Raw genomic sequence first — 25380 nt, 5'->3', positions numbered from 1 at the left:
AAATTCCTCATTGACCTCAAGAGAAAATGAAAACACCACCCTCTTCTTCAACTTATTTGTAATTCTTCTTGACTTATAGTCATCAACGCATAGTTTAGCCCATAATTGTTCTGCTCAAGTGACTTCCAACCCTTCAGCAAAGCCTGAAGGCTGATGTCATGATCTCTTATAGATTTTGATATCAATTATATTATCTAGCATGGTAGCTCTCAGTAAACAGTAAATGGGCAAATGGATTGATTACTCCTAAACTTGGACCAGCCGCTTCAGCCTTTTGGATTTTTTTTGCATTTCCTGAACGGCCCCACCCTTTCTACTTCTGTCCACATCCTACCAGCCAGCCTGCCCACTCAAGCCTCCTCTCCCTTTCTAAAAACACCAAAACCCAGACAAACCCAAAGTCCCAAAACACATGTGTACTTATTGATACCTAACTATCTTTCGTTGTCCCCCAAATGATCATAAAACTGACTGGTTTAAGTTCAATTTTAAATACTCCATTAGAAAACACCTCAAATTTTCATCAACAAATCATTCTTCTTCCAGACTTAGAATAAAGGAGTCAGGGTTCTAAAACCTGAACCTAGGGCCTGTAGGCTCTGAAGTAAGGAAATGTTTCTGGTTCCTTGGCCTAGAGGTGGAGCTGCCTATCCTCTGGTCCCTGCAGCTTGTGTGTGTGTTTAAATTACTGTAGGTGTTTGGTCGCAATCATAACCTCATTTTTTCAGGCTTATGACATATTTTCCCCAATTATGAAGGTAATTCATGCCACCAACCGATTTTTCTTGAGTGGACAATGACAGACTCTTTATTTAAGTTATTTCATTTTTCTGCATAAATTCTCACACTGTAGTCGGTTTGTTGGAAATACTAGTTACATATATAATACTTAAAACCTTTTAAGAGGAAATGCATTTAAATCCTACCTTGCTGGTCCCTCCATCAAGAATGCAGCTAGCCAGTAAAGGAAGTCAAAATAAAAAAAAAATGAGAGGGGAGAGAGAAACAAGAATTCATCCCTCCAAGCTCAGTATATAGCATGATAAATCTTTTCCTACAATCTGCCTTTTTCTCTCTCCAACTGTCTAAAACACAGCACTACAGAGAGCGGTCACCCCCAGGTCCAAAGTGTTAATCCTATCCCAGGGAAACAGGCTTTTCCAGGCAGGTCCGATCACAAACCCGCAAAACTGGAGGCCAACAGTCTCAGCAGATGAGCATTTTCTACACAGGCCTGTTGTAGTTCACTTCCAAGTCCAAACCAGGAAGTGCTGTTTAAGATGAGTCAAAGACTAAAAACACTTTGGCCTCGGAAACAAAACCGACCAGGCTCCAGAAAGGCTATAAGGGTTTAAATCTGGGATTATTCTTCCGTTTGAGTTGGAGCCTAAGGTTTCCTACCCATAAGACGTTCTAAACTTTCAAAATCACTACCCCCCCACCAAAAAAAAAAACCCAAAGTGAGATGACATAAAACATACACAGGCGAGCGTACACACCTACACAAACACACACACAAACCCTTGCACAGACCAATTTGTTTCTGTGATCCTCTTCCTTATCTAGACGGTCCAGGCTTGGGCCCGATTTGGGTTGGTAAATTCTCCTCCAAACTACACCAGGCAGACGGCAGAAAAGGTGTTTAACTCTGGAGATTTTTTTAAGGAGAAGAGTCGAGGCGTAGCCCCGCCACGCCCTGGTCCCGCTTTCCCGTTGCACAAGTTATGAAAGTTATGTCCGGGCAAGTGGAAGGAGGGACCCTGAGACCTCCAGCCCCTCCTCCCCGCGACCACGGGTAGCCGCGGAGTCCGGGGAGGCGGGGAGGACCTCTGGGTGAAGACAACGGGGCCGAGGGTGTTAAGTTTTAGCCCCGGGAGCCCCGGACCGCTACAGTGGGGACAACAGCCAGCAGCGGGCAGGAAGGGGAGGACCCGGCCGGGCAAGGGGGAGCCCCCGCGCGCGCTCGGGGCTGGGTCGGAAAAGCTGCCTCACGCGCGCGCCCTCCTGCCCCTCCGCTGCTTCCCTCCCTCCCAGAGCGCCCCGCCCGGGCGTCCCTTCTAGTCTCCGCAGTGCCCTCCCGGAGGCACCGTTTGCAGCGGCCTTGCCATGTCTCAGCCGGGTCAGAAGCCCGCTGCCTCCCCGCGGCCCCGGCGCGCGGCAGCGGCCCGCCATACCCAGGAGGTGAGTGTGGCTCCTCTCGGAGCCGCAGGGCTGAACGCTGGGAGGACCCCTGCCCCGGAGCCGTGGGCCACCTCCTCTGGCCGTAGCCTTGCCTGGCCCCCCCGCCCGGGCCAGGGAAGGGCGCGGGGCTCGGTGCCCGACGCAGGGCGGGTGGCTGGAGGTGGCCGGGTTTTCCCCACCGCGGCCAAGTGAGCGGGGCGGGGCGCGAGCTCCACAGGGGGTAGCCCGCGTCGGGAAAAGTTGGGCGGTGAGAGGTGGGTGAAATAAGGATAGGGGTGCAAGGGCGGGGAAGTTCATACGGGCCCCCCAGAGTGGGTGGGGTAGTTTAACTGGAAGACGGAACCCTCTCTAGGGTGTAAAGCCCAAGCTGCAGGGCGTGGCTGCCCGGAGAAATAAAACATCTTCCCTAACTAACCTCGAGCCAAATCGGGCGGGGGCGGGGCCAGCCGGCGGGGGCGGGGCCTGCTTCGGGCGCCGCCCCGGTGCCCCGCCTCCGACGGCTTCAGGGCTTGCAGAGCTCAGAGCCCGCCCGCTCCAAGGCAGGCGCCGTGGTAACCCCGTGCCTGCCGCTCCGCACCCCGCGTCCTCGCCGGACCCTCCGCCGCGCGGCTCAGAACAAACCGGTTGTCGCCATGGCATTCGCAAGCTGGTGGTACAAGACGGTAAATAGGAGCGGTCGTGCTTGGGCAGGAACGGGAAGGGAATGTGTTTGAACCCTTTGCCTTTCCGGGAGTGAGGGTGAAGTATTGTCCGGGTTTTGGCTGGGAAGGGGTGGGGACCAGGTGCGACCTCCTCTCTAGGCTCCGGGAGAGGCCGAGACTCACCCTACTGTGGTATGCAGGCGCGCGCCCGGGCGTGCGAATCGATCTGAGCCGATGCAGGAGGCTCTGCCCGGCTCACAAGTTGAATGCGGCAGGAATTGTTGCTGGAGGAATTCCGCCCCTGGATGCGGATCCCTAAAATGAACTCAGCTCGCAGAGAGCATAGATCTAGAGTTTTTAACTTGTAAGCAAAGCTCGAAACTTTTAGAGGAGATGTTCTCGGACATGCGTTTTCCAACATAAAGGAGGAGAGGCAGCCCCGAGGGGTGGCAAGGAGAAAACCCAAAGTCCGAAGAGCAGAAGCAACTGAGATCAAGACCTTTGTTGAGAATGAGACAGAGAGAGCAAGATCTGTTCTGTACTTTATTCCACAAAAAATACGCAAAAGGTGTGTTGATGGGTGAACATCAAAATAATTACATCCCATTGATTGATGTGAGGACTTCAAAAACTTAGTTTAAGTACACCTCTTTCTCAGCATGTGGTATTGGGAAAAGCAAGGTTATTGTGATCCAGACACTCTTTAGAGAGAAACCTTATATTGGAATCAGTAAACTGTGTACACAGTAGAGAGTAAGACGGTAGTTCTTTTTCTCAAAGGGCAATGAGTCAACCTTTCTGAACCTGTTTCCACATCTGTAAAATGGGGGTTATAATAGGCACCACATAAGGGTTTGGGAGGACTGGTAAGATTCATGAATCAAAGTACCATACCCATATACTTGTAATGATTGGAAATTTCAGTTTCCCTTTAGATATTTCATTGTAATTGTCTCTCATTACATTTCCTGGGCTTTTAAAATGTAGCGTCTTATTTATGTGCTGAAAGCAAAACTTTGCTTTGAGTCATTATTGTCCTAAGGTTCTTATCAAAAGCACCACACGAATTATCTGCAGATATGGATAGCAGTATTTCATAGTTAACATCAGACTTCTCTTTTCAAATTCATGATTCTCTAAAGGTTATTATGTTGGAATGTTTGAGGTAGTTTAAATCAGTGCCTTTAACCCTGTTATTTTTTTTTTAAGATTTTATTTATTTATTTGACAGAGATCACAAGTAGGCAGAGAGGCAGGCAGAGAGAGAGGTGGAGGCAGGCTCCCTGCGGAGCAGAGAGCCTGATGCGGGGCTCGATCCCAGGACCCTGGGATCATTTCCTGAGCTGAAGGCACAGGCTTTAACCCACTGAGCCACCCAGGTGCCCCTTAACCCTGTAATTTTTAAAAAGATTTTATTTATGTGAGAGAGCGTGAGTGGCGGGGGAGGGGTAGAGGAAGAGGGAGAAGCATACACCCTGCTGAGAAGGGAGCCCTGTGCAGGCTCAATCCCAGTACCCTGAAATCATAACCTGACCCAAAGGCAGGTTATGACCCACTGAGCCACCCAGGCACCCCTAACCCTGTTATGTTTAGGTGTAGTCTGTCATTTTGCTAAAATCTCTCATAATTCAATTTGGGAACTACTATAAAATTTTTTGCCTCTTAGAATCAGCAAACTGTCTGTGATGAGCTTTGATTCTTCCCGAACCAGTGCCGTCTGGAAGAAATGTTGTGAGAGTCACATATATACTTTAAAATTTCCTAGTAGCCACATTAACAAAAGCAAATACAGGTGAAATTAATGCTAATAAGACATTTTATTTAACCTGCTATATTCCAAACATTATTTCAGCATATAATCAAAGTACAGACCATTGATATATTTGAGATCTTCTTTTTATATTAATTTTTCAAAATCCAGTGTTCATTTTATACTTATAGTAATTCATACTTGTTACATTTCAAGTACTCAAAAGTCATGAATGGCTAAGGGCTGTAGTATCAGACAGTATAGCTCTAGACATGGCTTCCTAATCATTTTTGTTTGATAGTTGTGAGGGGGTGATCAAAGACCATTTTGAGAATTAAATGAAAGCTACTGACCATTTTCTTTAGCAAAATACACACACAAATGCACAAAAACTCACCCATAAATCCTTTGAAGGTCCACGGAGCCAATTTACAACACACATATTTCACATATATGTAATATAAATTACAATATGCAACAGTATGATATGTAATATAACAAAATTATTTAGCATTATATACTCTATAATATATATAGTGCTATTTACATATAATATATACTTTTATATAATAATTATATACTATATATGATTTATATATGTATTTTTATCATGTGTATCATATATATGTATGTATGTGTATGTATGTATACATACATATTTTATATAGGTATATATTAATATATACATTAATATTAATATTGGTATATCCTTCTGGAATATCCTCTAATTAAAGTATCTGGTAAATCCTATAATTAAAATATCTTTATTAAGATCCTTTAAATACCAAAAAAGATTGTGAATGACCTAACTTTAAAAATCTAGGCAGAATAAGATAAAATAATTAAAAGATGTATTTATGATGTTTGTTTAAGGGAGTGCTGCCTATAAAGCCAGTCAGTGAAACACATTTCAGTGTGTATTTTCACACTGAATACCGTCAATATCATTGATTTCCTCTTCCAAAGAATTCTGTGGCTGTAGAAAAAGAAACCAACAGAACAACTTTAAAAAGCTAGATCTGAAAAAATTCCGATAAGCATTGTAATAATGATGAAGCATGAAGGAGAGTCAATGGGTTGACATCAGGAATCACATTCCTGAGTCACAAGTAGACTTGATTAGGCCATGTTAATTAAAGATGTTTCTTAGTCTAATTAGAGCCATGAGCCCAGTGGTGGCATGATCAAGGAGCACAGTCATTTGGGAGGCCCCATCGTTGTGGCCAGTTCGGGAAGAATGTCAGAAGCCTTCCATGGCAGGACAAACCACTTGGTTGCAGTGACTTTTAGGAGTAAGAAATGCAAATAACAGGCTCTGAAAAAAGTGCACAGGCTTTAGAGAGTCTGGCAGAATAGAGGTCAGACACAGCTTTGCCCTTTTGGTTGCTGTTTCGAAACTGGTTTGCTTCCCACTGCAGATAAGACTTTTAAATTGAGAGTATCATCTGAGGATGTTATCTTATCATTTTTGGCACTTCCCAGGAAGTAAATTACATTCTACAAGCACTTTTTATAACAGTGATGTAGCTTGCTGGGGTGGAAACATGGGTGGCCTCTTGAGATTCTAAGGTGGGTGGGTAGGCATTTAGTTCTGAGCAGGTTGTCGGGTGTAGTACAAGCCTTCTCTGAGCAGCCCTTCTTTATTCTGTTCTTTTTCTGGAAAATTTTTTTGTTCTATTCTATTCGTTTGTTTAAATTTTATGGTGGTAAAATATACACAACATAAAATTTTCCATCTTAACTATTTTTAAGTGTTAAGTGGAATTAAGTACATTCACATTTTTTTAAGTGTTATTTGTTCAAATAATCTTAAACACGTGCAATGTCGCATTCAAACCGAGAGCCCTGGGTTGGAGAGTAGTGCGCTTCACAAACTGAACCGCAACCATCACCACCATCTATCTCCGGAACTCCACTTATCTTGCAGAACGAAAACTCTAAGGCCATTAAAAATAAATCTCCATTTGGCTTACGTATATCTGCTTGAATACATAGCACTGTGTTCAAGTATCTGTGTTGCTTTTTTTTTCATAGTCTTTTTTTTTTTTTAAAGATTTTATTTATTTGTCAGAGAGAGAGAGAGAGAAAGAGAGAGCAGCAGGCAGAGGGAGAAGCAGGCTCCCCGCTGAGCAGGGAGCCCCATGTGGGGCTTGATCCCAGGAACCTGGGACCATGACCCAAGGCGAAGGCAGAGGCCTTACTGATAGAGCCACCCACGTGCCCTGCTTTTTTTTTTTTTTTCTTTTTTCATATTCTATTTTAAACATAAAAGTGTATCAGGTGTCTTTCAGTTAAGAAAAATGTGAAATAACTCCACCCAATGAACACTGTTTATGTAAGTTGCCTTCTCATTTGGAGGAGGCGTTTATCCCAGGGAGAAAGGGATCTATGGTTAGAGTCTCCTTAAAAAAGCATGGAATTCATTTTGACTGCTGAGAACTTACAGAACACAAAAATGGTTTGATAAAGGCCAAGTATGGTCACAGGTAATTATTGTTCACCTGCTTTGTGTCAGGTTCTGTAAAGCGTTCCATGGGGGGAGTGCCTGGGTGGCTCGGTGGGTTGGGCCTCTGCCTTCTCAGGGTCCTGGGATCGAGCTCCGCATCGGGCTCTCTGCTGGGCAGTGAGCCTGCTTCCTCCTCTCTCTGCCTGCCTCTCTGCCTGCTTGTGATCTCTCTCTCTCTCTCTGTCAAATAAATAAATAAAATCTTAAAAAAAAAAAAAGAGTTCCATGGGCATAGCAACTGTGCATTTCTCATAAATAAAAATCACAAGTGCATCCTAATGACTACTCCAAAAGCAACAAAGTAACTGTTGAAATTCTCATGGCATCTCTGACTTAGAGAAAATTCGAAAAGTCTTACTCCAGGTAAATCCCAGAAGCTGAACTTGGCAAAGAAGCTATCATGCTACCTCTGAAAACTGGACAAAAGGAGCATGCCCTTAACAGTGTCATCTTGACTTATCCATGAGAATGTTCAAATGTTAGGAAAAAGCATACATAGGGTTTAGGAGAAACATTGGGATTTCAGAATTATGGCCATGCAGTTAATCCTTAATATGTGTTGTTTATATGAGAATCCCAGAAAATTATCCTTTAATTTTAGAATTTGATAACAAATGTTTTTAGAGGAGCAGAAAGATACCATGTATTAACAGGCCAGACCTTTTACTTATTTCTTATATTCTTATATATTATTCTTATATATATTCTTATATTCTTGAGTAATTGTTTTCCATACAATACTTAGCACATGGTAGCTACTCACCCGCTTTTTAAAAATAAATCAGCTCTATTCTTCTCTATGAGTTAAGAGTTTTTAGTGTGAAAATCAAGAGAAATGGCTAAGATATTGCCTTTAGGTGACTCTAGGGAGATACATATGTTTGAGATAAGAGGCATCTAACTTTTTCAAAACTTTTTATCACAGAAGAGAGGTTAATATAATGAACTCTTCATATACCCATCATCTTTAATAATTACCCATGTGGTAGTATTGTGCCACACAATATTACTTCTTCTTCTTCTCATTTAACTCCCACCCCCACCAACATACCAGCATGCATGCACGCACACACACACACACACACACGGACGCGCGCGCACATGTATGCACACACATGCACGTGTGCGCACATACACACATATGCACACACCTCTGTGTTCCAAAGTATTTAACTTTGTGTTATGTTATTTATTTTATTATTTTTTTTACAAAGAGTGTGCACAAGAGCTAGCCTGAGTGCAAAAGGAGGATGGGCGATGGGGGCAGAGGGAGAGGGAGAGAATCTTAAGCACGTTCCACATCCAGCCTGGAGCCCCATGCAGGGCTGGCTCTCAAGACCCTGATATCATGAGATATAACCTGAGTTCAAATCAAGAATTGGAGACTTAATCTACTGAACCACCCAGGCGGGCCCCTGAAGTATTTTAAAAATGGGGAATTGCACATTTAAGGGTCATGCCTGTGACCAGTTTGGATGGATTGTTTGGAAAAGGAATTCTTTATTCGCTGTGCACTTTGTTTCCTTAGATGTAATATGGAAACGTGAGACAATATAATATACAACCATAAGAGACAAAGTACTAAACTCAAATTTATCAGATGAACCTGGTTGCTTTGTACCTAGAAAAAATGAGAAACTAAATTCTCTGCTTTAACATTTAAGTCTTAGAAAATGAAACCTTTAAACCTTTGCTTACATCTCTTATTCATTTTACTGTTTCATAATTCAGCACAATCTTGTTGATGCCAGAGAAAAACAAGGGAGTGGAATAACTTTTATTGTATTCTTAAAACAAACTAGGCAATGGGCCAGGCTCCTCATTAACATCAGCTCCTTTCAGAAATATGTCGGCCCCTGGGCTATGTACTATTAGCTTCATTTTACAAGTAGAAAACAGAAAGGTTAAATTATTTGCCCAAGGTCACATAGCCTTTCACATCCAAGCTTTTTCTGTCCCATCTGAGTTTGTCAGAGAATGGAATGCAGGGAATTGGTTACCCAGGTAACAAGAGGATGGGAAGCCAACTGGGGAGGGTGAGGCAACCCAGAGATTAGAAATTTCTGGAAGCTGCTATCATTTCTATGCAGAAAGGACTAGCAGAGAGCTGGCTCTCCCTGTGGAAACTCCCAACTGCAGCTAGCCCTTCCTGCAGAAGACATTACTACAGAGCCTTCCAGAGGCAAAAAGGAAGGGGGAAAGGCTACCCTCTCACCACCTCCAGTCTCCTGTCTCTGTCTCCCAAGCCTAAGACCATCTATCCCAAATATCCCTGGTCCAGAGCAAGGAATTTACCTGAGGGTAGAAAGGCCCAGAGCTGCTCCAGGGAGATGGTTTTAAAGCAAAACCAACTTTACGTCTTGGTCCTTCTGTTTGTTTGCTTGAACATTACTGTTTTAACAAGCAGAATACACACAAGAATAATATTAGGGGATTTTGCAGGAAATATCAATTTATACGTTGTCTTTTAATTTTTCAAGCTGGTTTTTTTTGGGGGGGGGTGTGAGGGGGAGGGACCTCTTTCTTTTTTATCTAGTTTACTGACCTGAACAGAGCAAAAGTACTTCTCAGGCAGTGTTTAGAGGTTTATAGAAATAACAGTCATTCAGTCAAGAAGTATTTGTCACTCCCTACCACAGGGCCAGAAGAAATAAGAAAATAGCTTGCCCTCTGGTTGGGAAGACAAAATATACATTTATGAAGGAATCAGTAAGCAAGAGTATAAAATGAAGTTTTGATTTGTTTGCTTAAGAAACTAAGAAAATCGAGACTAATGAGCAGACAGGAAGATACAATGTGCCATAAATAGGGCAAGGCTCAGAATTAGTCAGGAAATGCTGGTGTAAACACAGGGCACTGTGCTCCTTTCTTGGGCAATCAAGAGTTTACCCAGGAACCCCAGAGCCGCCCAGCCTGCCTGACCAGGGGAATCTCCCTGTGGATGCCTACTCAGTGGGGTGGTTTGAAGAGCAGAGCCCTCTGCTTCTTGTCACCATGCCCACAGATCTCTCAAAACCAGTCGTCTCCAGTCCTGGCTGCATATTAGGATCAGCTGGGAAATCTTAGGAAAATACATCTATGCTGACGCCTAACTCTAGACAAACTAATTTCCTACACTCTGGAATGAGTTTTTCCAAGGGTCCCGGGTGCTTGTGATCTACACTGAAGAATGAGACCCACTGCTAAATGAGGGCTTTCTGACCTTAAGAAGGACCCCCAAACGAGCTTTTCTTGCCATATGCAATGGTGTGCAGCTGAGCTCTGTGTATGAGGAAAGTCCAGAGGCACCAAGATAACCTTTTATTGCTTCATGATTTTGCCACAGCTGTCACTGGACATGCAAATATTGATCTCTGTGGCCTTGCCTGCAAGTTGAAGAAGAAAAATTTTTTAGTTGTTTTCAAATAACCTTTACTGTTTTCTCAAACAATTTTATTAAAATATAATTCACAAACTATGAACTCACCCACCAAAACATACAGTACAATTCAATGTTTTTTAGTGTATTCACAGAGTGGTGCAAGCATCACTTCTATTTAATTTTAGAATGTTTTTGTCATCCCCTAAAAGAGAACTCTGACTTTTTTTTTAAGAAGCAAAGGTATTTCAGAAGCACACAGCATTTGTACTCTCTCAGTTGGGCTTGCACTTGTTGAGACTCAGTTTTTTCTGTCTTTTATCTTTTATATATGTGTAGAAGTTTGCTTTTATTTTCTTCTGTGTTACCTATGCCCTTGTGCATGTGGGTAGTGATGGGGAGGGTGCCCAGATGGCTCACTAGCACAAGTCTTCCGCTGGGGGGCGCTCACAGGCTGCCAGTCCTACTGCTCTTGGCTCTTCTTGATCTCCACCCCACCACCCCCGACAGGTTTGTGGGTTTGCTGTGGCAGAAGATTTTAAGCATATAAAAATCTTTCTCCTCCAATGAGGACAGAGGACAGTTCTGCTTGCCAAACACACAGTGATCCACGGGGGTGAAAACAGTTTGGAATATTATTCCTTTTTGAGGGAAGATGGTGGAGTCCCTTGTCTGCTTTTTCCCCGCTTCTGAACTCCTGCCTCTTTCATCTTAACTGCACGCGTTGGCTGTCTTCTGTAGCCTTATTCTCCACATGCAGTTTCTACTGCATTAGGGTTGGCATCCTGCGCTTCCTGTCTTTCCGTCTCCAGCTAATTAATACAGGACTGAATTTACAACCAGGGCTTGTTTTGTTTGTTTTAAGATTTTATTTATTTATTTGACAGAGACACAGTGAGAGAAGGAACACAAGCAGGGGGAGTGGGAGAAGGAGAAGCAGGCTTCCCGCTGAGCAGGGAGCCCAATGGAGGGCTGGATCCCAGGATCCTGGGACCGTGACCTGAGCCAAAGACAGATGCTTAAGGACTGAGCCACCCAGGCACCTCCCAAACAGGGCTATTCAATTCGTTTTGTAAAGCAAACCAGTTTCAGAATCCGGAGGTTCTGTTTTGGTTTGTAATTTCCATTTTAGAGCACTGGATTGAGTCTTTCTTGATGTGAATCCCAAGATCTCTGCTAGCTTTTCACTAGGTCCAGAGTAGCCCAATCTCTGGCCCATAGAATATAATCCAGATATGTGGTGTGATGCAGGAGGACCTCACCTTCAGATCCTCGATTTCTTTATCTGTAAACGAGGCGTCAGTACGGACCTCTGGAGCTGCTGTGGCGAGTGAAGGGGATCTCTTATGGGAAGTGGTTAGCACTAGGCTAGCACAGAGTAAGTAGAAGCTTGGGACATAGTGGTTTCCTTTCCCTCATCAGAAAAGTCCTCTGTGGGCTTACCAGTTTTGTGGTTCTCTTTCTGGACCTAGCAGTGCTTTCCTTCTCCATGCTTCTCTCACCTCTCCCCACCCCACCCACTGAGCGTGGTAGTGGACACAGTTTTCTCTCTTGCCTCTTGCAGCATGTTTCCTAAACCGGATGGAATCTGACAGTAATCATTCCCAAATATTTCACTGCATCAAGCTCAGTCATGTAGAACGTGTGTAATTATGCCACGAGTTAAATAATGAGGCATTTTTGTATTAACTATACTCAAATTTTAAAAAGATGATAATAAATTTTAAAAAATAAATAAAAAATCAGACACTTTGACTATCTCTCAGGGAAAAGATATAACTGATTTTACATTGCTAATAGATTGCTGAATATTGACTAAGCCCTGAAAAATGGTCAGGGCAATGGTTCATTCATAAAGTTGCTATTTACTAGAAATTAAGTAGTGTTAGGTAATTCTTGTTAATTCTCTTAAGTGATGATGATATTGGAGTTACTTGGAGAAAATTCTTCAATTTAAGGAGATGTTTAGTGAAATGTTTAGGGGGTAAAGTTTTAGGATACCCTCAGTTTACTTTCAAATGCAGGTACATATCCAAATACAGGTAGAGAGATAGATCCGTCTATAATATATGCAAATATGGTAAATGTAGCAACAGTCTTAGTAGTTACTGGATCTAAGTGGTAAGAATATCAGTACTAATTGTATTATTCTTTTAATTTTTCTCTGCGTTAGAAAAATTTTATAATAAAAGGGTGGGTTGGGGCCCCTGTGTGTCTTAGTTGGTTAGACATCTGACTTGAGATCTCAGCTCAGGTCTTGATCTCAAAGTCATGTGTTCAAGCCCCTTGTTGGGTGTGGAGCCTACTAAAAAACAAACAAACAAACAAACAAAAAAAAACCTGGATTAAAAAAAACTGGGAAGAGGGGCACCTGTCAAATAAATAAATAAAATCTTAAAAAAAAAAAAAAAAACACAACCTGGGAAGATAAAATCCATAAGTTTCCTAAAAAATGTTCTCATTTGATTGTATTTTTTATGTCATTATACTTCTTTATGTTGTAAAAAAAAGCTTTTTACTGAGAGCAAATACTTCTTTAGAAATCACAAAATACCAATTCGTATAGTACATATTTGTTCTAAGTTGTCATTATAACTGAACATTTTTTTTAAAGATTTTATTTATTTATTTGACAAGGAGAGCCATCACAAGTAGGCAGAGAGGCAGGGAGAGAGAGATGGGGAAGCAGGCTCCCCACTGAGCAGAGAGCCCAATGCAGGACTTGATCCCAGGACCCTGAGATCATGACCTGAGCCGAAGGCAGAGGCTTTAACCCACTGAGCCACCCAGGCGCCCCTAACTGAACATTTTAAAAAGTATTTATCATATATATCCCTCCCAAACTATTTAGAACCTACATCATTTGAGGGATTTTGAGCATTTAAATGGAAACAAGTAACTGACAGTGTTGGTTAATCTGTGGGACTGAAATTTTGGAACACCCCCAGGAAATGACTTTCCAAAAACTTTTATTTTTATTTACTTTTTTTTTTTTTTCCATTTTTAAAAGTAAGCTGTATGCCCAGTGTGGGACTTTAACTCATGACCATGAGATCAAGAGTACATGCTCTTAGGACTGAGCCAGACAGGGGCCTCTTTTAAAAATTTTCAAAGAAAAACATTTGTATACATAAATTTTAGGGAGAAAGGGCTGTCTGCACATTTACTGTATGGCCGTGGGACATAATATATATTAGCCATGGAACAGGAAGCAGAGGGAGACCTTGTGGAGTGCAGGGAACCTTCTAGCAGACAAGAGCAACTGCCCCTTTAAGCTTTTTCCTTTCCAAAGTGGACTACTAATAGCTCCCGAGGAGTGAAGGAGGCACTCAGTACACTCAGTAAAACAGTGCATGTTTTTGTTGCTACTGTCTGCCTCTAATCTGAGAAAGATAGGGATCTGAAGATATTAATAATGAGTGTGATAGTGTTCTAAATTTACCACTTCTGGAAGAGACAGATCAGGTAAATCTCTCACTGTAGATCCATTCCTCTTAAATTCTATCTGCATATGGTGAGTGATTCTGCCCCCTAGTCTGGCCTTCAGGAATCTTCGAAAACTTAGCTCTCACCATCTAGCACTGATACATATGTGGGCTTTTAGATTTTTTTTTTTTCCAGATTCATTAACTACTCAATACTGATTGCCCTCTACTATGGACTGGGACAAGGTGAAACGGGCCCTGTACTGGGCTTCATTCACCAAGCTCTTGAAACCTGGGGGTTTTTCAGTGAGTGGATTCCATTTACTGATCCATGACAGTGTTACATTTTGGGAAGAATTTTCCATATATGAAAGTGATTTCCTCCTAGTTTTTCACACAGAGAGCTCTTAATGCAGGGTTTCATCCATGTGTCTGATATTTCTTGGATTCATGTTTTAATTAAAATACATGTTGATATGACTAAAGAAAATATTACCTTATTCTATTTAGCATGGAATAGTGACAGTTGGAAAACCTGCTATGCAAACTGTCCCATTCACTAAGTCTGTGTCCGTATGAAAGATCAGTAAGTTCTTATTCTTAGTTTTTTCATCCCTAAAAAATCACATGAGCCTCTTTTTTTGTATCAAATAAGAATCTGTATTGTAGTAAATAATAAAAATGATATAAATTATTATTATTAGTATTACTGTTACTACCACTCTTCTTAATTCAAATAATTCCATTGACTTACATCCCCAGGTTATGACCTGCTTTGGGGAATGTTGTATAATTTTGTATTTTGGCTTAACTGAAGATGGTTGGGATTGAACCCAATGGTGAACTTTTATTTCCTTATAGTTAGGTTATTTTTTCCCACTTTCTTGCATATCCCACAATGTGCAAGAAATGAAATAATTCTTTGTAACCCTTTTCAGGAACATATATATATTTTTAATTTTTCAACAAAAGTCAATAAACTTTATGGCTTATTTTATCTTATCATCAAGACAAATGACTGTATTAGCTACTTGAAGATTTTATGTGCCACATAAAAATACTTGCTTTCATTCCCACTGTCCTGGTGAGAAAAATAATTCTGTTTCTGGGCATAACGAAATCAAAAAGCCATAATAAATAGAAGTTGTTGCGGGTATGGTTGTTCCCCTGTGTAGGGTTTGTCTTCCTGGGAGATTACCGAGGAAGAACTCCGAGGAATTCCCAAGAATCATCAGAAGTGATGGCAGACTCGGAAGCTGTGGTTCTCCCTTGAGCCCTTGCTGAACTGGGGCTTAAGTATGGTTTTAGGTTACACATGGTCCGTAGACACTACAACTCCACAAGGAACCACATGTCTCCCACACTGACAATTTGGGCTTTAAAATTGCGTGAGGCATTTTGTAGGAGACGAGATGCCGCCTTGGAAGAACCATCAGATCTGTGTCTGGTTAATTACAGACTGACTCTCCGCACTCCAAATGAATATCTGTAGCTTCTCTTGATTTTTGAAAGCCACCTGTGTCACTATAAGCTTATCAGCATTTTCAGAAGGAAGATTAAAGGGGTCCTTGTTTTTACAGGCTACGTATTTAGCCCTTCGGGATTAAAGTCACTATTATATTACCTGGTAGTACCTCCTTCTTTTAAACATTATCTTTCTTTCTTTTCTTTTTATATTTCTATAGCACGTCAGTGAAAAAACCAGTGGATCGCCTTCCAAGTCAGGAGAAAAGAAAGGATCAGATGAGGTAATTCCCGCAATACTGGGTTTTCCTTTTCTCTTGCTTTTAATTGTGAATTCTATCTTGAAATAGATAATGAGGTTGCAAAGAGCTCCTACTAGAGTATTGGCAAATTTAGTCTTAACTAAGATTTGATTCAAGAATATAAGTATAACTCATTAAAAATTAATAAAAAATATGAGGGAAATTGGAAGGGGAGGTGAACCATGAGAGACTATGGACTCTGAAAAACAATCTGAGGGTTTTGAAGGGGTGGGGGGTGGGAGGTTGGGGGAACCAGGTGGTGGGTATTGGAGAGGGCACGGATTGCATGGAGCACTGGGTGTGGTGAAAAACAATGAATACTGTTACGCTGAAAAAAAAATAAAATAAAAATTAAAAAAAAATTAATAAAAAAATAAAGTGTTCCTGGGGAAAGAACCTTTAGAAATGTTTTCTTTTTTCTTTTTTTTTTTTTTTTAAGATTTTCTTCATTTATTTGACAGAGAGGGAGAAAGAGAGCAAGAGAGGGGACACAAGCAGGGGGAGTGGGAGAGGGAGAAGCAGGCCTCCCACCAAGCAGGGAGCCAGGGAGCCTGATGCGGGGCTCCATCCCAGGACCCTGGGCTTACGAGCTGGGCTGAAGGCAAATCCTTAACAACTGAGCCATCCAGGTGCCCCTAGAAATAGTTTCTATTTAGGAATAGAAGCCAGTTATTGAGGGTGGTTTCCCTATAGGAATTGCTGAACCTTAAATATTTTGTTGGTGACATGACAGAGTTACAGGGAGGAACCAAATGCTGTAGTGGAAAAGGAGATTTTTCTTCCCGAGGGTACAGTAGGAAGAAGGACAGTGATTGCTTGTCCTTATTCAGGTTCATAAACAAATGGGAGAGAGAAAGACTGTTTTTATTTGGATCAATTCTGTGGAAACAGGAGTAAAATGGAGCCTTTCCACTTGGGGGTGAGTTTTCGTTGACACTGAATTTCTTCCTCCACTTGATGCTCCATCATGTGCCCTGTCAACACTGGCCGAAAGCTCCATGGACAGGTCCTGTGAATGTGCTGTCCTTCCACAGGGTACTGGAAAACATACAATGATCATTATGTTTTTCTCTACATTGTCAAAATGTTTTTAGAAATTTTGATCCTTGAGGTACCTGTATGGTTCAGTCAGTTAAGTGTCTGCCTCCGGCTTAGGTCATGATCCCAGGGTCCTGGGATGGAGCCCCACATCAGGCTCCCTGCTCAGTAGGAAGCCTGCTTCTCCCTCTGCCAGCCGCTCCCCATGCTTGTGCTCTGTCTCTGTCTCTCACTCTCTCTCTCTGACAAATACATGAACAAAATCTCTAAAAGAAAAAAAAAAAAAAGAAATTTTGCTTTTCTTTTCTGCAATTTTGTAATATTTAATATATTTTGATATATTCAATATATAAGGAAGCTGCTATAGCTAGAACCTTCTATGGATTCTGCACTATGGTTCTCTGAACTTTCTACTGTCATTTTCATTACCAGTACCCATGAAAATATAATTTAGAGTCTTTCCTTTTTAGTTATCTTCTATTTTTTTTTAATTTTTTATTTTTTTAATTTCTTTTCAGTGTACCAGAATTCATTATTTATGCACCACACCCAGTGCTCCATGCAATACGTGCCCTCCATAATAACTTCTATTTTATTTATTTATTTATTTTACACTGTTTAAGTCTGTGTGACAGTTGGTCTTATGGGGAAAGCGCTGGAATAGGTGAGACTTTTTTGCCTAGAGGGCTTAGATTGCGTCAGACAGCTTCGATCATCTGTCGCAAAGTGTTGCTTGAAATAGATTATTTCTTCACAAGCACATTTGTAATGAATTTTTTGTACCCATGGAAGGCAGATGTTTCTTTAAAATTAGAAAATAAGAGTAAACATTTATTAAGATTTTATCCTGTTTCTTGGTTAAATTATTAAAAAATATACTCCCATATGAAAAAAACACTTTTCCCCTTTATACTAGCATGAAAATCTATAGAGTGTCATTCAGCTTCTTATCTACCCCACTTTTTTTTTTTTTAAGATTATTTATTTATTTACTTGACAGATGGAGATCACAGGTAGGCAGAGAGGCAGGCAGAGAGAGGAGGAAGCAGGCTCCTTGCTGAGCAGAGAGCCAAATGCGGGGTGGGGGTGGGGAGGCTCCATCCCACGACCCCGGGATCATGTCCTGAGCCGAAGCAGAGGCTTTAACCCACTGAGCCACCCAGGCACCCTCTCCCCCACCTTTTAAATATATCCCCAGATAAGTTATCTATCAAATAATTTATGATTTCAAAACTATAATATTTCTTTATTCTCCAGATCTCTAAATAATAATTTTGGATGTTATTCTCTATTAATATTGAGATTAAATTATTCACACACAAAAAGGAAATCTTCTCTATTGTCGGCTAGTTCATATATCACCAAGTATGTTATTATGCGAAGCTTAAATATTATATCTTGAATGTACAGGCATTGTTGGTTTAGGCAACAACTGCTAGCACAGTGTTAGGTTGTTTTTGTTTTTTTTTTCCTAACGAGGCTAAAAAGTACCTTATTTCCATGTTTATAAGGGGCGTGAGGAAACTAATAAGGACCTCTGTTATAAATGCAGCCAAGGGGACATAAATGCAGCCAAGAGGCAGACTGCACTTTAAGTCTGAAACCAAAGACTGAACTTTCACCTCAAAGAAAGGAAGAAGGAATTTTTCTTTTCTTTATCAGCCATTCAAGGAATTCTGGTATTGTTTCACAATGCTTTGAGAAATTCAGATTTATAACTCTTGTACTTGGTGCCAAGCCAGGACAGATTGGTCTGTTTTCCTCTGTCCCAGCCAGCAGAAGTGAAGAGGGGACAGAGGATTTTCCCCACTCCTGCGGCATAAATCACTGCAGAGATTCAATACAGTTTGAGACTGAAGATTGTTCGTCCTCTCCCCAGATTCTGTCCATGTTCATCTGATGGGGTAGACAGACCTGCAGGTGGGACGACTTGGTAGTCAAGGCATATTTCTAGTATAGTCTGTCTCCAGGGAATCCCTTATTCTTTTTTTTTTTTTTTAAGATTTTATTTATTTATTTGACAGACAGAGATCACAAGTAGGCAGAGATGCAGGCAGAGAGGAGGAAGCAGGCTCCCTGCTGATCAGAGAGCCCGATGTGGGGTTCGATCGCAGGACCCTGGGATCATGACCTGAGCCAAAGGCAGAGGCTTTAATCCACTGAGCCACCCAGGTGCCCGGAATCTTTCATTCTTTATGTCACATACAAATTAGTCCTTGGTGAGATACTGTGGCCCTGGAGAGAATTGGAGGAAACCATCTTGCATCAGAAATTATTTTAGCCTTTGTGTGCACAGTTATAAAATCATGTGTAATTTGGGTTTGTTATCTGCCCCATCTGTCAACCACAATTGGTTACCATCTTCTTTCCTTCTCAAAATTACCGAGAGATTTCCTGAAACTAACCCCTTCTCCCAAATATTTCATTATCTACTGCTCTCTTGAACAAGAAATGAGATCCAGAAGCTTCACTTGGGTTTTGGCAATCCATTTGCAGACTAACCAAAGTTTAACTAGCATTTAAATAGCATAGTATGAAAACATGTGGGTTCCGCTTCCACAAACAAACCCAGGCCTTTGAAGCAAAGTCAGTTTGAAAATGGGCTTTCTAGGCTCTGGGCTACTTCTTGGTATTTTTTTTCTTTCTCCCTTTATTATTCTGCTGCATTTTATTTGGAAGCTCAAGAGAAAAGATACATAGGAGGACTTCAGGAAGATATAACCAGGAGAAAAAATGATTAGGGTAAGGTAAGAACCACTATTACATTGTAATATGTAAACACCTGGGTGAAGATGAGAGCTCTTTCTCTCCAGAAATTGTAAATAGTTCTTACTTGTTTGTTGTTTGACCCCTATGCACTAATGATCCTAGGATGGTCCTAAGAAGTTGGCAGCAACTTTAACAGAATCTTGCAACCAAAATAACCATTTGTCATGTTGCATTTGCAATACAAATGCTTGAGGAAAGACTAGAGTAAGTGTCTAGGGGAACGAATTCGCTTATTTGTTTGTACCAATCATTGTGAATTGGCTTTGTCCTCCGATGTACAGGAATTATAAAATGAAAAGTTGCATTGACTAACAAGCCAAAGATACAATGACTAGAGCAGGAAAAAGAAAAATGGAAACATTTAACACCACCTCCTTTAAAGACACCGGAGCAGAGAAGCCTTTCCAAACCTGCAGTCATATCTACTTAAAGTATTTGACTAACACATCTGGCCTCGCTGGGGGACTTTGAGCATTTTAGAAACATATTTCAGTGAAAGCCTGAGGAATGGAATTTAAAGTGTAAGATGGGCATAATCTTACAGAGCCAATTATAAGAACTCAAACTGAATAACATATGTTTTTAGGGGCACAGAAAAGGAGCTATAAATACAAGACAACAGAAATTGCACCGGAGAGGAAAAGATAAGGAGCAGATTTTCTTCACCATCAATAACAGCACTGGTAGCATTCTTTTCTTCAGTATTTACCTTTCCTTCTTCTAAAATGCATGAAGTATTGAATGACTCCGACATTTTTTATACCGTTTCTCTTTATAGAATTCGTCTTTTTTATTTTATTATTTTTTTTAAGATTGATTTATTTATTTGAGAGAGAGGGAGAGAAAGAACATGAGCAGGATGGGAAGGGCAGAGGGAAGGAATCTCCATGCAGAATCCCCTCGAGTGCAGAGCCCAACTCAGGGCTTGATCCCAGGACCCATGAATCGTGACCTGAGCAGAAAGCAAGAGTCAGAGGCTTAACAGACTGAGCTAAGCAGGTGCTCCCCAATTAGTCTTTTTTTTTTTTTTATCACAAAAGCAATATGTACTTATGAAAAACAGTATTACCTAATCTACCACTTAGTTGTAACTATTGCTATGAAATTTTTTGTGTATTCTTAAATTAATATGATAATATCATATGTTCATACTTAATATATATACTGATTATAGCAACTTTTTTTTTTTTTTTTTTGAGAGAGAGAGAGAGAGAACGAGCAATGGGGAGGGACAAAGGGATGGGGAGAGAGAGAATCTTAAGCAGGCTCCATGCCCAGTGTGGAGCCCAATGTGGGACTCCATCTCATGACTCTGAGATCATGTCCTGAGCCAAAATCAAGTGTCTGGTGCTTAACTGACTGAGCCACCCAGGAGCCCCTGATTTTAGCAACTCTTTTTATACAGCTAAAACACAATCACTGAAGAAAATTGAGAAAATACTGAAGACTTAAAAAAATACCATCATCTGGAATTCTAGCACTTACAGAGATGGCCACTACTTCTGTCTTGGTGTATTTCCCTACATTTTTTTTCTGTGTATATATTATGTTAAAGCTGAGATAACAAAGAAATGTCATTAGGAGGGTCTAGAAAAAAATAATGTGCTTTGTGAAAGATCAGTCTTTCCAATTAAAAAGAGTTATCATTAAAAAAAAAGAGTTATCATTGTGGGTGACTTAAGAAAGTATTTATTTAGGCATCTTGGCATTTAGTGTGGCATTTAATCTGGTTTTTATTTTGTTGCTGTGTTTTTGAGGGAGAAACACATACTTCAAAAAGTCTCCTGGGACAAGCAAGTGGTGTAGCTCTTTGTAGAAAATTCTGGAAGAGTAGTACAGCATACATCATTTTAAGGGATTATGGGTCATGACAACAGAGCCCATAGTAGTTGTGGGTAGTTGACTGTGGCTGTGTAAGCTCATGTCCCAGTGCCCAGGAAGAGGCAAAGCCAGAGATGTGCCCCGAAGGCAGTCCCGCTGGGCTCTCCTGGACACCCATACCAGGAGCCAGCCCAGAATCCAGCCGCCTGCCTGCCTATGTGGCATGTCAAACTAAGGGAGGCACCAGAGATTCTTTTGGACTTTGGTTTCCTCACTTTCTACCCCCTCCCCTTTTTTTTAGTTCTAAATTTTGATTTATTTCTTCATTGACTAGAATATTTTTTAACAGAATTTTTTCAGGGAGGGAGCATGAATGGTGTTTTCTGAGTCTGTGTGGATCTAAGCATGCTTTGGTGCTGACGTCACACAAGAGATAAATACAAAATTGTACAACATCCTTGGCTAGCAGTTCTGGTCCCTCAAAATTCCATATTTGTTGCTCTCTGATTTTTCTGGCTTTAGAGTTGTAAATAAAATGTCTAGGGCAGCCTAGTTTTATTTTTATAGACCCTGTTTTTCCTGTCTTGGCGCATATGCAATTTTGTTGCTGTTCTTAGAATTTAAAAAATTGGCAGGATGTGCCTATGTATCTGTTTCTCTCTGTTAATTTCTTCCTGAAATGTTTTGTTTAATTATTGTTCCTATTTTGATTTAGCTTGCATGGCCATAAAAGTCCGCCCCCATGGGATGGGACAGAATGCAAATTCTTTTGTTGATTATATATTGCAGAGTCTCTCCCATTTAAAAAAGGAAGTTTGGTAGTTCACTAAGCTCAGTAGCTGTTTTGTTTAAAAAAAAAAAAAAAAACCCACAAAACTGCATGTAAAACCCAGAAACGTATGCCAAAAGCTAGAAAGTAAAGACCTTACACATCATCATTCAATGAATTATTTCATCAGAAGTGAAGGCTAGAGCTTTAGTAAAGATGATGAAAATAGTGTGCTTTTAAATTAAGTGTCTGTGATATAAAAATTGTTATATCATTGGATAGGAAATGGCTAATAAAAACAATAAGTACTTTGCCTTTATCAGTGAGCATATATCAACATTATATTTATGTCATAATTATGTCATAATTTCCCCTTCATTATTGTACTTTGAATTTATGAGCCTAATTACCTAAGACCTGAGATCCCACCAGAACTGTCTCTGAAAAGCTGTCCATGGAATTGGAATCAAATGTTAACAAAATAGCAAAGGAACTGAATGGAAGTTAAATTTACTGGCCTCAGAGTAAATCATAAGTCCTGGAAACCTGATGGACAGATTGTTTAATATTATTCCTGAAATACACAGTTTTAAAATATGTATGTGTTTTCATTCTTCTCTTTAGATTTTATTAGCTTCTCAAAGATAATGGCATGACTGGTTACAAAGGGACAATAACCTGAAATCATGCCCATAGCAAAATAGCTGTTTCATCTGAGGACTGATAAATGTGTGATTCTTATCATAAAGTCAACAACATTTTATCATACAACAATGAGCATAATAGCTCTTTATAGTCTTTTAAAAGCTGTTCCTTGGGGCACCTAGGTGGCTCAGTTGTTGAGTGTCTGCCTTCGGCTTGGGTCATGATTCTGGAGTCCTGGGATGGAGCCCCAGATGGGCTCCCTGCTCTGCAGGAGGCCTGCTTCTCCCTCTCCCACTTCCTCTGCTTGTGTTCCCTCTCTTGCTGTGTCTCTCTCTGTCAAATAAGTAAATAAAATCTTTAAAAAAATAAAATAAAAGTGGTTCCTTAGTGAAAGCAAAACTTAATGGAAAGGTGACATCACCAAGTCTTGTATGTTTCAATCAACATTATTACAGAATGCCTAGCAAATGCATAGAGCACTGTGTTAGTATAGAAAATTATTAAAAACTCTCCTATTCCTAATTTCCCAGGACGTTACATGAAATAACACAGTGGTTCTCAGGTATTAATGTACCTAACAATCGCTTAGAGACAGTGTGAAAAATTTGGACACCTGGGCCCCATCCTCAGAGATGCTGATTTAACAGGTTTAAGGTAGCGTCAATGAATCAGGGTTTTGTTGTCTTTTTTTGCTTCTTGTTTTGTTTTGTTTTTACCAGTTACCCCAGATGGTTCTTATGTCAATGGTCTTCTGAGCACATTTTGAGTAACACTGAGATAATTCTTAACGGAGTGCTTAACACCGTGCCTGGTACATGTGAGCATTTCTTTCCTGGTTTTTGTTCTCTTTTTCTTTGCTTTCTTTTTAAGAGGATCTCCCCACCCTGCTCCTTGGCCCAAGTCTGCTCTGCCATGTTCTGGGGATGGCGTGACTCCAAAGCAAGTTAAGAGTGCTGTAGTTTCGGGGCGCCTGGGTGGCTCAGTGGGTTAAGCCTCTGCCTTCGGCTCAGGTCATAATCTCAGGGTCCTGGGATCAAGCCCCACATCGGGCTCTCTGCTCAGTGGGGAGCCTGCTTCCCCTCTCTCTCTGCCTGCCTCTCTGCCTACCTGTGATCTCTGTCTGTCAAATAAATAAATAAAATCTTTAAAAAAAAAAAAAAAGAGTGCTGTAGTTTCAAAGAGTCATTGATTATTTGGGCCCATTTGGTTGGAGAGGCAGGTACTAACCCTTTTTTTTTTCCTTTTCCTAGGACCTTGTCCCTACAGCTCTTCCTTTTTTCTTTTACTCTTTGCTTAGTAACTCCTCTTCAGACTACATATTAGTTCAGTCTTCCTTATTATAAACGGTTTTAAAATATGTCCTTTAAAATTGCTCAAGCTCCCATTCTATCTACCTTTCTTACCCTCACTGCCAGCATTCTTGGTTGAAATTACTGAAGACAAGAGCATAGAGAGAGCGAAGAGAGAAAGCAAAAGCAAATGTTGATAAATGCCTATATGGGGGAGGTGGGAAGGAGAAATCAGTGAACAAGTCAAAGAAGAGGCCGTTGAAAGGGTAGAGAGACCTGTAGTTGCAGTGTTGTCAATGGGAGGACTGGAAGAAAGGTCCAGGCTGATAATTGCCAAATTACGGGAAGGGCTCTTGATTGTGGATTGGGATTTCTTTTGTCCCCTTTGGAGCTGTTACTGTTAGGATTATGAAGGTGCTGAGCAAGTGGAGATTCTGCACTGATGACTCTTGAATGTACATCATTTTATGTAATGAACATCTTATAAAGGGGGGAAAGGGGAGTTGGAATGAGTGTTTATTTATACAAAAAGAGATAAGTGTGGCCAAGATGCATCCCATGGTACAGATTTCTTGGATTGTTTGTCAGTTGTATGGGTAAATGGATTCATTTGTTAGTCGAATAATAACAGATGCGAAAGACATTATTTGGAAGGAGCTCAGGAGTGAATTCTAAAGATATGTTTATCTTAATTATTAGGACTGCAGTCTTCTGCTTGGTTATTCACATCAGGGTTCCCATCCCATGGCTCTTTCTTTTGTGAATCAAGCCTCTGATTCCTGAGTGGTCTAACTGGAGCTCAAGGAGCAGGATTTTTTGGACTTCAGTACGTTCCAGAAATATATCACTCTGGAATCTGAAATCTGCAAATACGGTTTTGAAGAAACACATTTTATCTTATGGGAAACTGAAGGCTAAAATGCTTTCATATTCACCTTCCAATTTTGGTTTCACTCAGTACTTGGGATAAAAATTGCTTCACTGAATATAATTTTGTTACTTTTTTGTGTGCTTTCTTAAAACACTGAATAGACTCGGTAAAATCTGAAACCAGACATCTAGTTCATTGACTAATGAAAGCTGAATAGGAAGCTGAATGACTAATAAATGTTAAAATGATTCATTTAAAAGATAATGAAGGTTCTTACTACCAGCCGGAAGGACAGGAGCTCTCTGAGATACTTCTTAGGTGTGATTACTGCCCAAATGCTATAGACATAAAGTTCAGGGGACACCCAGTGGTTAAAAAGAGGAACTTCTTCACTATGGTACATTGTTGACTTTGTCTTTGTAAATTAGTATATGTTAGGGGGGTTTTAAGAGGTTGGTTTTGGGGCCGCCTGGGTGGCTCACGGGGTTAAGCCTCTGCCTTCGGCTCAGGTCTTGGTCTCAGAGTCCTGGGATCAAGCTCTCTGCTCAGTG

The 25380-nt window shown here is 40.9% G+C and overlaps 1 protein-coding gene and 1 non-coding gene across 10 annotated transcripts in view; one reads left to right on the top strand and one right to left on the bottom strand.

Moving 5' to 3' along the window:
* The first annotated feature begins 1838 nt into the window (after positions 1-1838).
* Positions 1839-25380, top strand: part of CAST (calpastatin) — a 111258-nt gene continuing 87716 nt past the window's right edge. For 4 of the 9 annotated variants that reach the window (XM_032846056.1, XM_032846049.1, XM_032846012.1 and 1 more), the window contains exons 1-2: positions 1841-2181; positions 15547-15609. In XM_032846056.1, the coding sequence (XP_032701947.1) occupies positions 2107-2181; positions 15547-15609 (138 nt within the window). In that variant the 5' untranslated portion in view covers positions 1841-2106. Of the gene's footprint in view, positions 2182-2742; positions 2844-15546; positions 15610-25380 lie in introns of those variants that run through there. The other 5 variants (XM_032846028.1, XM_032846020.1, XM_032846080.1 and 2 more) reach the window with 4 other exon arrangements.
* LOC116863990 lies at positions 17279-17400 on the bottom strand. The gene has a single exon (XR_004381891.1). It is a non-coding gene; the product is annotated as a small nucleolar RNA SNORA28 (small nucleolar RNA).

This window comes from Lontra canadensis, unplaced genomic scaffold (genome assembly GCF_010015895.1).
Source record: "Lontra canadensis isolate GAN:19392208 unplaced genomic scaffold, GSC_riverotter_1.0 scaffold4, whole genome shotgun sequence".
NCBI lineage: Eukaryota > Metazoa > Chordata > Mammalia > Carnivora > Mustelidae > Lontra > Lontra canadensis.
The sequence above is the reverse complement of the archived record's forward strand: the minus strand, read 5'-3'. Positions and strand labels throughout refer to the sequence as shown.